Here is a 16,200-nt window from a genome sequence, read left to right on the forward strand (position 1 = left end):
GAATTTCTATCTAGTCGCCGAGAAATCGGATATATGACTTGTGCAGAGAAACTAGTACCCACTTGAATTCGTGAGGATTTTGTAAATTGCGCCTCGGCCTGTATGCGGTATGCAGTATGGGGTATGTGTGTGGCGGCTAGTCACGATCCCGCGGGCTCGGGTCGCGGGCCATACGGTGTGATTATGTACCACCTAGTCCCGATACCTCCGCCTGCTTGTGCTGGTACAAGTAGAATGCTGTGATACGGGGCGGGACGCTGACTATCAACGATGGCGCTAAATTCGCCACTTTAACCATCGACTCATGATTGCCACTGTCGTTTTTTGCACCGAATTAATTTTGCGCTTCAAATTTTACGTCCCGATGTGAGCTGTTTCAATAACGTCGTACATAACGCTCACTCCTTTCAGCAACGTCATATATAAAAAATCGACAATTTTCACTTGTGCATGTTTTCGGAATGCCCAGAAAATGTACTATATCCCAGCGAAAGCAGCATATTTTTAACTTAATATTTACCCGCTACAGGGCAGAAAGTGTTGTTTTTGCATTTTGAAGAAAAGGTATTGTTTGATTATTTTTTTAATGTACTAAATGTTTTTCAAAAAGAGAAAAAACATTCAGGTTTTACCTAAAAAGATCTGTTGCACAATAAAAAGATCAATAAGTGGCTTGATATTTATTTTTAATACATTTTATTATATTTTTAAACTTTAAAAACGATCTCCTGAAAAATCATGTTTTTTATATATGACTTTGCTGAAAGGAGGGAGCGATAAATCGTCAAGTATATCTTTTTCAAAAAGATTTTTCACTCGGAAATCATTATTTTTTCCTGAAGTAACATATTCAAAGGGGTATTTTCAAATTTTATAGTACCTTTGCCCAAAATGCTGTAGTCCAAATTTTTTAATTTATGAAAAATGATAATAGTAGTTGGTAATCGAATAATTCCTACATATATTATACGTGTGTTAATATATCGTTCCATAAAGTTTTAAAAAATCTTATCCTAAAGGATCTAAATCTAATTCTAAACTAAATTTCCCATAAGAGTAAGCATGTTTGTATTCTAAACCAGCGATGAAGAAACATTGCAGTATGTTTAAAACACTTGAAAAATATTATTGTTACTAATTTTATCACCCAACCTAATTCGCCAAATGTTGAGTGATTTTTTTTGCTGTGCAACTCGTGATTTTAGAAGAAAACATATCCCTCGTCTCTTCTAAGACCCTCTTTTATATGTGCCAATTAGCAATTGATTTATTAAATAGTTATTAAAAATAACAATTAAAACATTTAGGAGTGCCAAAAGATATTCGTGTAGCGTAAATGGTGGTTAGAATAATGTAAAAAGAGCACAGGACTTTTTCAGAGCGGTTGTTGTGTACTATGGTAGAGGCCCTCAGCTAGCAAAAATCATCGTTTGGCTAGGAATAGTAAAGCTCGGGCCACTGCAGGTCGGCCCGGTTAATGGCGTCTCATTTTAATATCTTTACAGTTACTTTTTATTTTACTCGGATAAATGTTACCGAATCGTGCAGTCTAATTTTACGGTGCTTGAACTGCGGCTCACCTGGAACTGTTCGTACTCACTACCGGGAACTAACTGGAATCTAAACCAATATCTGGGAACAATGTTTGTAATTAGAAGGGGGTCGGCCGAACTCTCAGATGCTGCACCAAACCAAGATTTTTTAAAACTAGATCTTTAACAGATAGATCTTTAACTTTAATAGATCGTATAATTATAATCTCTTGCCAACTCCTGTGTTTCAAGATCCAATGCCAATCCCGAAAATATACGAAAAAATACATACAAAAAATATTTATTTTATACGCATTTAGAAACATTTTCAATTGGGTTTTTTGCGCGTACACTGACATAACAAATATCATAAACTTTACGAAATTGCCGATTGGCTTGAAATACGAATTACACGCTGTAAAAAAATGTTTTTTGTATGGATGAAATTTTATAATAATGATAGGGAAACCATCACAAACCGTTTATTGTTATTTGAGTTGCGTTCTTTCTCATTCACGGTCTAGTTGTCTCCTTACGGTGCAATCGCTCCACCGAGATGTCTAAATGGTGTCTTAAGTTTGTCTTGATAGAATGCTCAATGTTGCAGTTGTGAAGAATTTATACATGTATCAACATTGGGTGGCCTTCAAAGCAGGACCTATTTTTTCGATACTTCTGAATAATTGAGATATCTCGTATTTACTTATTTTAATGGCTATTTTGAGAACATATTTAACGACAGTTTGAATACTTTTTTGGAAACCAAAAATGGTAATTTTCGTCAATTCATTTCACGAAATAAAAGAAAAATTTTCACGAAATTTCACGAAATAAAATATAAATAGGTTGTAGACAAGTTCCACTGATATTTATTTTTTTAAATTCACCTTTAAATAACCTTTAAATAAATTTAATAATAAATGAATTACAAAATAAGTGAATTTCAAATTCCTATGCAAAAAAGCGCTTGTATATTTGTTTTTTCCATGTTATTTTTTGACATCTCATCAAAGATGAAGAATAATATGGAAGTCTGGGCATTTACGGGGCTGACGACCGTCATAGGCTGGTTAAAGTGATCACTTTACACACGTGTAACATTCATCAATCCTACCCATTATTGACAACCACACTACTCAAATTCTTGGAAGCTCTATATATATATGAAGCAATTTTGAAACATTGTTCTTGAACTTCACTAGAACTTCACTAGAGATATCTATTGGTGACATGAAAAAAAAACGTTTTTTTTCTATAGTAACCTCGCTCACCACTGTTTATCACAACAGGGCACTAAAAACTTAGACTTTCACATCACAACCTTAAAATTAAAAATGGTGTAAAATATACATTGATGAATCTTTTAATTTAGATCAATAATTAAAATACGTATCTTAGTAATGTTCATAGTAATCTAGTTTTTAATACCTCGCTATTAAACGGATGAGATAATCTTGATTCGTTCAACTCCCTCCACAATGCATGTAACACGGATCTACGAAGAAGCCTCGATGGTCAAACTCGTACCTGTGTATTTTGTAACATTGGCATCGAATGTATGATTTTTTGAAAATAATAAATTCATTTTTTAATAGTTATTATAACATAAATGTGGAATTGTTTAATTGGCTTTATTTTTATTAATGTAACTATTTTGGTTAATGTAATGTAATGTTTGTAATTGTTAATGTATTTTTTTTTATTATATACTTTTTTAAATGTTAAGCTGTACAATTCCCGAATAATTACTAATAAAATAAAAATAGAATAAAATAAAATAAAATAAAATATTTAATGTTACGAGACGGACTCCTAACAGAAGACATATTCAGCAAATTACAACTTGTTTAAGTCAAACAATTATATGCTCGGCTACCGTTTTATAGGTCCCGGGTTCGATTCCCAGGGGGGGGGGTCAAATAAATATAAGTAATTTTTTCACTGTTGTATTTATTAAATATTACCCTGGACTGGTACTTGAAGCGGAGGGCTGATCACCTTTAGTTCATATGTTTACGATCAAGATAACACTGCGTTTATATGATGCAGTGCCCTATGCACCATTGGGGTGCGGATAAGGGTTTGAATGAATGAGTGTTACCTGTTACCGATGCGATGTCCACCTGTGGTGTCGACATTAGCTACGCCCGCTTTTTCGTGCACCTTGATGAAATATGTATCTCTCGCTCCGGCGAGTGGAGTGTTGCGCTGCCCAGCCCGCGGTAGTTGGCGGTGTGCTCTACGTGTACGTGGGATATCGCGAGCCGTTTTCCTTCTCGGAAATGTGCTGTGTTTTCCATCTACTCCGATGGAAAGTGTCCCTCGGACTGTGTCAAGAGCGCGCACGCAACGCTCTGATTTCCACATTATATTGCGAATTCTTTATCGACATCCGAATGATTAATAACATTTTCCTTTTTTTGCATTTTTTTTTATATTGTGTGAGTTAAACAATATTCGTTTTATTTTTTTAATGTGGTTACACTGCTGTTGTTATATAGAACTGTGGTCGAATTTTTAATAGATCACCGAAAACAATTGAGTTATTTATCTCTTAATGCATTACCCTTACTGTGTTTTGAGTTTGGACAGCTGATTAGAGCACACTCAATTTTACTATCTCTAGCTGTACCCAGCCACGCATTGCTCTGGATGAGTCTGGTTAAATGGGAAAGAAATTAAAAGGGAAGCACACATTTCTAATATGTTTAATATCACAATGCTTGTGGGTAGACAATATTTTAGCAGTGTCAAGAAGCATGATGTCCGCCATGAACAATGTTTAGTAATGTTGTTACTCTTAACTCAACATGTTTTTACCTGTCGTATATAAATCACGCGCGTATTAAAATGCAACGTTTTATCAAAATTTTCAAGCAATCAGTGAATATTTTTTGATGATTTAAGATTTAGAACAAACGAATATTTATAAATAAGAACATTTATGTTAGATATATATAAAAGAAATATTTATTTATATCTTTCAGTAAATAAGAAAATGTAAAGCGCCCTTGTATCGATATTTCGTAAAAATGGCGCTGTTTTATATCAGCCAGATATTTTTATAAAACTAATGTTTTGGAATGTTCGCCACTGAGTCGCGATAAGCCCAGTTTATCCTCCCATACTTTGATCGATTGTGCTTTTGCGATACACCTGTTTAATGTGACCGTTTTGTTCACAGCCGCGAGAACCACTGCGAGATCGAGCGGCGGAGGAGGAACAAGATGACCGCGTACATCACGGAGCTGTCGGACATGGTGCCCACGTGCAGCGCGCTGGCCCGCAAGCCCGACAAGCTCACCATCCTGCGCATGGCCGTTGCGCACATGAAGGCGCTCAGAGGTCAGTACCTTTACCCCTACAATCCTACCCTACCGGAAAGGTGTTCAACAATGCCCAGGCGCCTGTGTACCGGCTAACGTCGGGTCGGAATCAGATCTAGCTGACTAACTGAACAAACTACTAATCTCTTTCACTGCCTATACTGGGGCACTTGTAGAGAATTTGATGGTTGTTTTACAAACTTGTATTTTAGATTAGTCTAGGTGCGTTTTTTTCCATATCTCCTTCCCTATCTTTGCTCTCTTACTTCCAGACAAGTCTCTAAAAATGAGACTTACTCCTTTGAAAAACTTTTGTTGTAGTTTTTTTCTTCGATAATATAATTATATTTGAATAAAACATACTATGTTGTAATAAAATAGTCACCATCGTATTGTTGAAAATTACGCAAAACTTTTACAGATGTTTTTTTTTAATACATGCCTTAATATTTTCATGTTTTTTTTTAACAACCTGATTTTTTAAATTAAACCCGAGCATTATCGGCTTCAATTATTTAAGCTAATTTAATGTAGCTGTTTTAAAAGATAAACTGTTGAAAAAATCAGCAATATCATATTTAATACGTACTCGAATAATGATACTACCTGTTTCCCCTGTCCCTGTCCACAATAATTTTGAAATACGTACGACATCTCAATCTATTATCCCGCGTGTACATTTCCACGCTCCACGGGCTATTCCAATCTTCTATAAATGGTCTGGCACATTTTTCATAACCGAGTTAACAGCCCATTCTTCCATTGTGATGTATCTGGTGTCTGCCCTGAGTCACTCTCTATTGTACAAACATTGCTCCTTCAATGGCGGCTATCTATTTGTCCACATCTTTGATATCCAGTGTCTCCAAAGACTTGTAGCTAGACCTTGTTCCCATCGCGAGAACAAGCGGTATAATAATTTACTATCTGGTTGCATATGACTCAATAATACATTATTAAATAATAACAATATATGATTATTGATTCCTTAAAGGTCGTGTTCTTTATGTTATTTACAATCAAATTGACGCTGTATAAATCATACGCAAAATTCTATAGATGAAGAAGCTGCTTAATGTTTGATGGAAGAAAAATGTCAAATCTATGATTTTCGAGAACATAATATTTGCATGAAATATGAACTTAAATTAGTAATTTCATTCATAGATTCGGCAGTCACATTGTGGTAATATCATTCCGTTTTAATTAAAGCTTTATTTGGTAAAATGCCACTGTTTTTTCAAATCTATTGCGACACGTATTTCTATGCATTCCGCATCATTTTCAAACACCGTATGATTGATGTTTGAAAATGATGCGGAGTACATCTAAACGCGTGTCGCAATGGATTTTAATAAATAGTGGTATTAACCAAGTCCGCCTCCGTAGTGTAATGGTCAGCACGCTCGGCTACCATTCTGGAGGTCCCGGGTTCGATTCCCAAGGGGGGTAAAATAAATATAAGTGATTTTTTCACTGTAATATTTATTCAATATTACCATGGACTGGTACCTGAAGCGGAGGGCTGATCACCTTTCCTTCATGTGTAAACGATTAAGATAACACTGCGTTAATATGACACAGTGCCCTATGCACCATTGGGGTGCGGATAAGGGTTTTAAGTTAAGTAATTAACCAAGTAAAAAATAAATAAAATTAGTAAACTGTGTTCATAAAAATGTGACTTCCCGATTTGTGTATTTTTTTTATATTAACACCGCTTCATAATAAATTTTATTTATTTATAAATGTACATCTGTTGAGCACCCAAATAGTGATAAGCCATTACCACAAACATTTTTTTTTAAATACTAATTTATATACAAGTATTTTATAAAATCTGATGATGTGCGTCATTGGATAAACTTGTGTCGAAGCCAAAGGTTTCGGTTTAAAATGTATCGAATATTATTTCATTGGTATCTCAGCGTAGATGAAGATGTGACCACTAGTCGTGTGTAAAATAAATATATATTTAAAAAAATAGTTTTCTAGAATCTGCAACTGTGAGAAAATTAATTTAAAAACCAATTTAAGAAAAGGAAAATAGTATTTTTTACGTAAATAAATGTTAATTGGCGAACCTCAATCAAATTAAGGAACATCATATACTGTCATTATATAGAATTGTGTAAAATTTAATGCAAATATTTAAAAATAAAAATAAAAACATTTAAAGATTATCGAGTACCTACTAATGTACTTTTAAAAGTAATATAAATGATTGGCGAGTCTAAATAGGGCTTGGCGCGGTCCTTTGGTCAGAACTTGGAACTGATATTAACGACGAACATAAAAATATCTCGGTGGTGGGTTGAGGTACTTTATATTGTATGGCACTCGGACCGTGGAAACTGTAAATCAGACATCGCTATCATCACTGGACCGTTACGAGACCTTTTCCCTCCGATAGTTGAACCTCTGGGTGCCTACATTATTGTCGATGTTTTATTTGTGTCCTATAGATATATCCAATATCATTCATCAAAGCCTAACATTTTAATTGAAATAATACTATTAGTCTACGGGTTCCGTTTCCTAGTACCTACTTCGGTACTAAATCCGTCGTGAGTTCCTACCATTTGGACGAAAAACTGTTTTCTATTACATTGGGTGTCAAATAATTTGGATGGTTTTTTCCTTTTAAATAAATCACGAAATCAGTTACGACCAAAGCTGGAAAATACTTGTGTAAACTAATTTGAATGCATACATTTTAAGCGCGTCGTATGGTGTCTGATTTCGTCGGACACGATATTTGAATACTGCCGACTGTCGTCTGTCATTTGTGCACCGACATTAGCATGTCCCGCGCTACTGTTTGCCATTCAATCCGCGGCGGTCATCGGGTATAAAACTGTTAATCCATTGACAAAAGGCACGCCTGTTCATTTTTATCGTTAAAATATCGTTACCGAGAAATGCTCCGGGTCTCACCCACCGTCTGCTATCGGTACGTCCAATCGGAATGGAAATGCGCGCGTATGATGTCTCGGTGAAGTGAGTAAGTACCTTGTGGCGGAGACGCCGATTTCTGCATACAATTGGCGATGCAACTAAATAAGCGTTACACAACCGAGCCGATTCATGTACACGAAGTACGTACACAGTACTATTCGCATAAGAACAATATTAGATTGGTTTTCCATGCCGTGATGAAATTCGACGCGAAACATATTGTGTGTTAAAGAGCACCTAGAATTTTGATCACGGTTCGTATAGGTACGGTATACCTACTCTGTACACCCACACATGATCTCGGATGGACAATAATTCAAAGCTGTTGAGAGAAAAACATCATCGGCTCATAAAACAGAGTACCGAGAGGGATAAACCGTTTTATCGGTGTACTATATTGAGCCATAATTTATATGTAACTATTGCGCTGGAATGAATACACGTCTTGGGCTTTCTCTTTACGGGGTAATGTGTAATTTATTATTATTGATTACTTACATTACAAATTTTGCTGTATTTATTAAATTTATTTATTTATTTATATTTCATCATGTACATAATTACAAATTATAATAATGTGCTCTCACTGAGCTTTCCCGTGCCGATGGCACATTTTAATATTCAAATATCATGCATAATTTATATATGTAAGTACTTTAGTCGTAGCTGTTAAATCCAATCCGCAATTATTAAAAAAAATAATGCTTACAATTTTGTCCCAGACTAACATTCAACGTAAAGGATGATAGTTTTGCCTTCATACTCGTATAATTTACAGTCGAGATTTGTCTACATTTCGTAAATTAAATTTTCAGTTCTTTTACTTAGTGAATAAATTCGTAAGGACACGTTCTAAATGGCGAATTTCGTTACCACGTTATTGCATTTGTAAAATTGCTAACATTTTCATAGCGCCGTTCTCCGTGTAATATTTGTTCAAAGCGGGGTTTAAGCGAAGGGATGTAAGAAAAGAAAAAAAAGAAATAACACACCTTAACTTGTTTATATGACTTTCATTAAATTCCTGAACATTTTTCTACGGCCAATAATATGAGGAGAAACATCCTCGTACTATTATACTTATTGTATATTGCAACACGCGCTTCCCATTCTTCCCCTTTACATATAAATATGATACAGCCTGCTTTATTTTTCTCAGACGATTTATGGTAGGTAACATAGCTACAGTGTACCATTATTGGCAAGTTATTTTTTAATAAATTAAAAAATATCAACTTTTTATTTCTCTATATCATAACAAATTACCCGTTTTTTTCTGAAAACATTTCCATTTCGTTGTCAGCTCTGCTATTGCATGACTTACTACAACTATCTTTTATTAGAACAAGTTACTCGAAGTTAAAATTACTCAGTCATTATTGAATGTTATTTAATTTTACTGTAACTGTTCGTTTATAGCAAAAGTATACATCGACTATTTTACTGTATAATTCAAAATGATTCCTTTAATGAAACTAATTTAACCCTTTATTTATTAATTTCTTCGAAAAACGTTTTTTCCGGATTTTATTTTATTTTATTATTTTGTCTACACTTTTCTTTGTTTTATATACTATAAAAAAGAATTATACTGATGTTGAATATATAGGTTTGAAATACAGGTTTTTCACTTCAGATTGGGCATTTTATAAACCAAATTGGACGCATACAAATGAAATTGGATGTTAAAAAATATAATTGGACGTTTAACAAAACAAATTGGACGTTATATTTTGTATTTTATAAAAAAAGTTTTTAAGAATATTGTTATTATTTATTGTTCTATTAACTATCATTAAAACTAACTAACCAACTAACCATCACGCCGCTTCCCCGCAGGGGTAGGCAGAGAGGATAGAACGCCACACCACTATGTCTTTGCCAACATCCTTCGCCTCTTCGACGTCCATGCATCTTCTGATCGCTTATCATTGTTTTCTTAATTCCCGATACTAGATTTATCTTTTGTTACGTAATTTTTTCTCTACATATTGATCAGAAAATATATTTTATTTGAAAGACATAGTTAGGTTCGTATTTATTTGTAATTAGATTGCACCGCTTCGTTTATCTGTTGCCTATTTTCGAATGTATCAACTTTGCTTGTTGGCTATTTTCCCTCCTAATCGCGTCCCAAACGACGTAGCACCTCCCTCGTAATAAATAAAAGAAATTAGCGCGGCAGTTTTCCTCGGCAACCTAATGCAGTAAGCATGTCGGTCGGTATCTGATTTCCCGTATTCCTATATTAGCTCACGGCCCCCCTCCCTCCCCTCCCTCCCCTACCTCTGCGCCCTGCGCCCTTAGACACGAATGTGAAAGCCATGCGAGAATTCGTTATGATACGAAAATTACTGCAACATAATAATATTATCTACTACTACTACTACCATCAACATCAACAGTCCGCCTTCTCCTGAGGAGTTTTACGTGGTTTCCCCCCAGCAATGAGCAAATGCTGAGAAGTTCCTGTTTGGCCCACATTAGATTATCCCTCCTGTTCCCAACACAGATTCAAATAAAAACATATTAAATTAGCTAGAAGAAACAAAAATCCACTAAATGATCCATAAACCTTGTACATAATAAGCAAGGTAAATAATAAATGCAATTCCCATCTAAAAAAAAAACTACTACCATCACGCCGTTTTCCGCAGGATAGGCAGAGAGGATACAACGCCACACTCTTCTGTCCTGACATACACTCCTCGCTTCCTTCACATCCATACATCTAGCTATAGATAACGCAGACTTTTGACACCACCAGATTTTAGGTTCTGATTGATCTGATCGTACCGTGTCTTTTTTGGCCGTCCTCGTTTTGTTCTCCCGCTCACATTCGCCACATATGTGTTCTTAGTCATTCTCTCGTTATCCATTCGGTCCATATGTCCGTACCACCTTAATGAACTCTTCTTAGTCTTTTCAATTATCCCTAGTTCAGCCTTACGTTCCTTTTATATCATCGTTTTGAATTCTGTCGCACTATGATTTTCCACACATTCGTCTTCATTTCAACAGCGTTCACTCTGCTTTCATCCTTCCTTTGCCAGTTCCGTGTTTCGCCTTCATACATCAGTGTAATAATAATAGCATTTAAATAAAACGTTATATCGACTCTACATGAATTTATATTTCAAAACTTTCACATCTACCGATTTGAAACTGATCACAATTGCCATATCGCCCTTAGAAGGCCCCTCTAATGTGCTCAAGCAAATAGCCGCAAGTTAAAAACAGTAGTTTTGAGATAAACGAGTTTAAACTCAATTTAAAATGATGCTTTTCGCCAACACATGTATCAAATTAATACAATTTTGCGGCTATTTGGATCATGAATATCTCTGTAAAGGAAAGACATAGAGTAAATAAAATCTGTGATTGTATATGATAGAGGCCGGTTATAAGAATGCTTTGAGCCGTATTACGCCAAATAGCCGCAACTTGAGTTACGGCTAGTTACCTTTACACATTAGCCCTGTAATGGTAAGCGAAGCGTCGGCAAGAAGTGCGATAGTTACAAGGTATAATACTATTGTACTATTATTATTACTATTACTGTATGATAGATGGTTTAGTATCACTTCTATCGGCATCTAGTACACGTTATTATTATATTTCGTAGGCGTTTAAGTACATTACAATTAAATCGTCAGTGATAATCATATTAGTCGTAGTTTATTTATGCTATAGTTTTTGTTTATCGAAAATTAATGAAAAAATCCTATTTCTGTATCTCAGATCTAGTTGAGTTTTCAGAAGATTTATGATCTGCAGTTCATTTTAGTTGTGTGAGTTTTACATGTAATATATAAACGCACTGTTAATGTATAGAGCATGAGGAACGTAAATATGGCAATCGCGACAGCAAAGGAAAATCACACATGGTTTTTTGCATTGAATTCAGTGGTTTTCTACTATTTCAATTACATCGACTGTTCAAATCTGTTCAGTCTGTTTACTAAACTCCTTATTTACGCGGTAGATGCGTTTTAGTATATCGGCACTTCGGTAGATTGAACTTATGGTAATATACATATTTTGTTTGTTGTTTTTTTTTTTATTTTCATCATCAGTTACTTTAGTAACATCATTTGTTGTAAAATGAGTCTAGTCACTCTTCTTTTTAAACTATACTATGCCAGGGATTTCTTGTTAGTCCCAAAACTTAAAATTGGCGGTGACAAATTGTTGCTTTCGAAACTTGGCTTTCAATGGTCCGATTCCATAAAGAGTTCTTTGTCTGCTTGTGCCGGAGGACCTGCTGCTCGCTGGTTCGCCGCAGTTTAGTATTCCACACGCGGCATGATGTCGTGACCGGGTACAGAGTGTAGGTCCCACAACCACCGCCATTGTCTCCTTGCCCACCGATGAGGTTATCCCCGCACATTTTCACCTGTAACCCTTCCTCCGTGTCGCTGTATTATTCAGCGAACAGGTATACCCGTGTAGCTGGCTGCCGGTGTCTCTCGGTAACACGCCGGTATGCTAGTTACGCCATGCGTGTGATGTAATTTTAATTGTAAATCTTTACTTGAGGTTTATACGATTTAATTGGTCACAATTCATTGTGCGCCTTTAGTCATTACACGTGACCCGACCTCAACCCGAAAACGTAAGGTGTGTTAATTTTTTTCCCACGATTCACATACTCAACTTACTGTTCGATAATAAAAAAATACTATAGTAGGTATTCATTATAATAATATGCACATACATACACACACACGAATGCTGTACAGGGATTGCAGCACAATAAGTATACCCTTAACTAATTATTTTATTGAATTCAAAAGGGTTTACCCCTCTGAATTCAATATAATTATTTGAGACCGCTCAGTTTCACTCAAATCACATTTTTTTGGCATTTTAATATAAAACAATGAAGGCTTAAATGAAAAGTACAGAATAAATTCACGTATTCACTGATTAATATAACTGGAGAGCAATGTTTCACATATAAAACTGACCCTTGAAATTAGTAGAGTATTTTTAAATAAACCACGCACCTAATTGTCGTAGGTCGGGATAGCAGGTAATTAGTAGTAGGTGAAATCCATCAAAATCCGATGCAATTCGAAAAGATTGCAAGAATTCCAAATGTCGCAGTATTTAAAGACAAACCAATTCTGTAGGGGTGCCTAATACAGTATCTACTCAATGAATTAGGGCCACGCAGAATTTCGCGCAATTTCTCAATTCAAACAGGAATAACTCAGAGAAAACCTTGAATAAAACAACAATGAATTTTATTTACACAAGAACACTTTATTACGCTTAAATTATGCATATATTTTCATATAAATATAGTTAGTATTTATTATTTCCACCTTTGGCAGAAATAACTGCCTCAATTCTTTTTGGCATACTTAAAATGCACTGTTTTATCGTGTTTTTTATTTCTTCGTCTTCTGACCTAATTTTTTGAATTTTTTTTTTAGACAGTCTACTGTCGGATTTGGGAATGAGTATACCTTATTTTTTAACATGCTCCATACGTTTTCTATAGGATTAAGGTCCGGAGAATTTCCAGGCCAGGGGAGCAAAGGCAGATTTTTGTTAGACAAAATTTTTATTATTGATTTAGCCCGGTGGCAAGGTGCCCCATCCTGCATGAAGGTGTATGGACCTTCTGTTGGGTCGAGTGTATGGTAGAAGGGCAATAAAATTCGTTCGAGGACCTGCTTATAGGAATTTTGGTTCATTGTTCCTTCCACGAAAAACAACGGCCCAGGTAAATTGTTAATAATACATGACCATATCATTGTTGCAGGGGGGTGTTTGATAACTTTAACCACACAGGCCTCATTGTAACGTTCCATTGGTGTTCTCCTGACGAATCGACGGCTCTCTGTCACGGCTTCTAACCGGCACTCATCACTAAAGATGACCTGAAAAATAATGAAAATTTAAGTTTAATTCAAATATATAAGTTTATTGACTAAAATGATATGTTGAAAATTCAATTTAAATAAATACCTTTTTCCAATCATCTACCGAGTAATTTCGATGTAGCCTGGCCCATTTTAATCGATCCGCTTTCATTCGTGGTGTCAATTTTGGTACTTTTACAGGGCGCCTGCATTTCAGATTTACTTCGTAAAGACGTCGCCTCAGTGTTGATACCGATATATTTATACCCTCTTCTTCCAATTTTATTTTTAATGTTTTTGCTGATGCACTTCGGTTTTCTAAGGCACTTTGAACGATTTTTTGATCAGTCCTCGGTGTTGTTTTTCTAATCTTACGACAGTTCTTTCGCTGATTGCTGGTGGCGGGTGACTGATTTTTTATTGATTTTGAAATTTTGTCCACTGTTTGACGAGAAACGTTTTCTTTTTTTGAAATTTCTCTATTAGATAGTATTCCTAATTTCAGTAGCACTATAACACTAGACTTTTTTTCCTCAGAAATGTCTTTACTTTTTCCCATTTTGTCCTTTTCAAAAAAAACACTTGTGTTTACAAAAAAAAATTATACTTTATGAACTAAAATTAAAAATTAAGTTTTTTTCACAAGACACGATAACTATATAACCTCTCTGAACAAAACAACAATCAGAACTCAAGAAACTTCACTAATAAATGAGATAGGGCTTTTTTTTGAACTTTCAACTATCTGTCTACCTGTGCTAATTAGGGACCTTTCTCAGAAAAAGGGTTTAAAATTTTGTAAACGCTTAAATAATCCAGGTATATTTTACATATTATTGAAGGTAATATACATGATATTAGATGTCAATAAAAAACTTAAAGTATTTATGTAAAATAAATGTAATAATCCAAAAGATTTCAGAGTATTCAAAAAAATAATGGGTGGCCCTAATTCATTGAGTAGATACTGTACATATGGCCAGGATTGTATATACTCGTATATATATATATATATAGTGTTTATTGTACTACAATGCACATACCATATGCAGTAATTCGTAAAATCACGATACCAAATTTCAAGTAAATCTCAATAGTACCTACCTGTTTATCCAACAAAGGAGGTGCGTTTAACACGAATTTATCGCTAATCTCCTTCGGTAAAAGTGGTTCCGTTGAATCGCTCGGTGTGACTCGAGTCTCGAGGTTCGAGTACCTCCCCGACTAATAAGCTACTATTCTCTATTCTCTATACTAATAAGCCTTAACTTTAGCACATACTTACCGCCTTATCTCCGCAGCATCGTCTGTTTTATTAACACCGTGTCGATGGTTCCCCGTTCCGAGTTGTGTTAAGGCCGAGATGGCTATCTGGCGAGATGAATTATTGCGGACCAGATCATGCTCGAGCGTTTTCCCATGGTCGGATCACCTGGCTCGTTGGCTGCATTACCATTTTCCATTTATCCCCCGCCATTTATCCGCCGAACGTTTACAATTATTTGTGCGGCATATTAAATTAATATTTAATACAATGTTAAACACCAATCTTCTCGTAGTCACGCCTATTCGGTTCTTAGAATTACTGCGGCGTTGTTTTTTTCAGACTAATCGATGCATGATGTTCGTTTATTGAGAGTTGAGAAGAAATACCTAAGTGAGCTTCCACAGCCTCTCGGTACTCTCATTTAATTGAAGAATCTTCATTACTTTTTCGTTTTTCTGCGAATGCGAAAGAGGGCAAAAGTTCTTAATCCTTTTTTCTTAGAATTTTCTCTAATTGTCGCATAAATTAATTCGGCCGAGAACATCCCGCCAACCCTTATCTTTTCCTCTCCCCTTCCCCTCGGCTTTTTCACTCAGTTTTTAATTTTCAGGGAGAATTCTCAGTCTGAAGAGGCACTCGGACAGCCCTCTCGCCTCCCCGAACCCCCCCACCCCTTCTACTATTCACTTGTTTAAAATGAAGTATCTAACTAGCCCCCCTCCGTCTTTTTGCAGCCGAAAGAATAATTCATGTTCCCTCTTTGTGTAACTCGACTCTTGGCATGAAGTCGCAGCGTCGCGTTAATTATTTAACAAAAAAAACATTAAGTACTTACCTACTTTTTGTGTTTGCATAATGTCGGCTTTATTGTATCCTTATAACATTAAGTGAAGCTATTTGGCCGGTGCATATTATTTCGTAACACTTTTATTATGTGAAATAAGCCAAGGTCTATGCTAATTTTGTGCGAAAATCTACGTGCAATATGTTTTTTTTTCTTCCCGGTATCGTGATGATAATTATTACGAACATAACTAGAAGCTTTTTCGGCCGAATGAAACGTTTTTTTATTCCTCATATCGTTTTAAAGGAATACGTTACATACAGGAATGCACCGAATCACGTGTCACAATAGATTTTAAGAAATAGTTGTATTTACTAAGTAAAACTTACGTACTTACACTTTAACATATTACATTAAAAATGTAATGCGTTACGATTATGTTGCAATCACTTGTACGGCA

General features: G+C 35.3%; 1 protein-coding gene across 7 annotated transcripts in view; it reads left to right on the forward strand.

Moving 5' to 3' along the window:
- Positions 1–16,200, forward strand: part of tgo (Aryl hydrocarbon receptor nuclear translocator homolog tgo) — a 133,759-nt gene that overhangs the window by 78,188 nt on the left and 39,371 nt on the right. For all 7 annotated transcript variants that reach the window (XM_088275467.1, XM_088275407.1, XM_088275541.1 and 4 more), the window contains one exon: positions 4,717–4,877. In XM_088275467.1, coding sequence (XP_088131593.1) covers positions 4,717–4,877 — 161 coding nt within the window. The remainder of the gene's footprint in view (positions 1–4,716; positions 4,878–16,200) is intronic.

The sequence above is a fragment of the Brachycentrus maculatus genome, unplaced genomic scaffold (assembly GCF_059751285.1).
Source record: "Brachycentrus maculatus isolate JH-2025_06_01 unplaced genomic scaffold, ASM5975128v1 h1tg000004l, whole genome shotgun sequence".
Classification (NCBI taxonomy): Eukaryota; Metazoa; Arthropoda; class Insecta; order Trichoptera; family Brachycentridae; genus Brachycentrus; species Brachycentrus maculatus.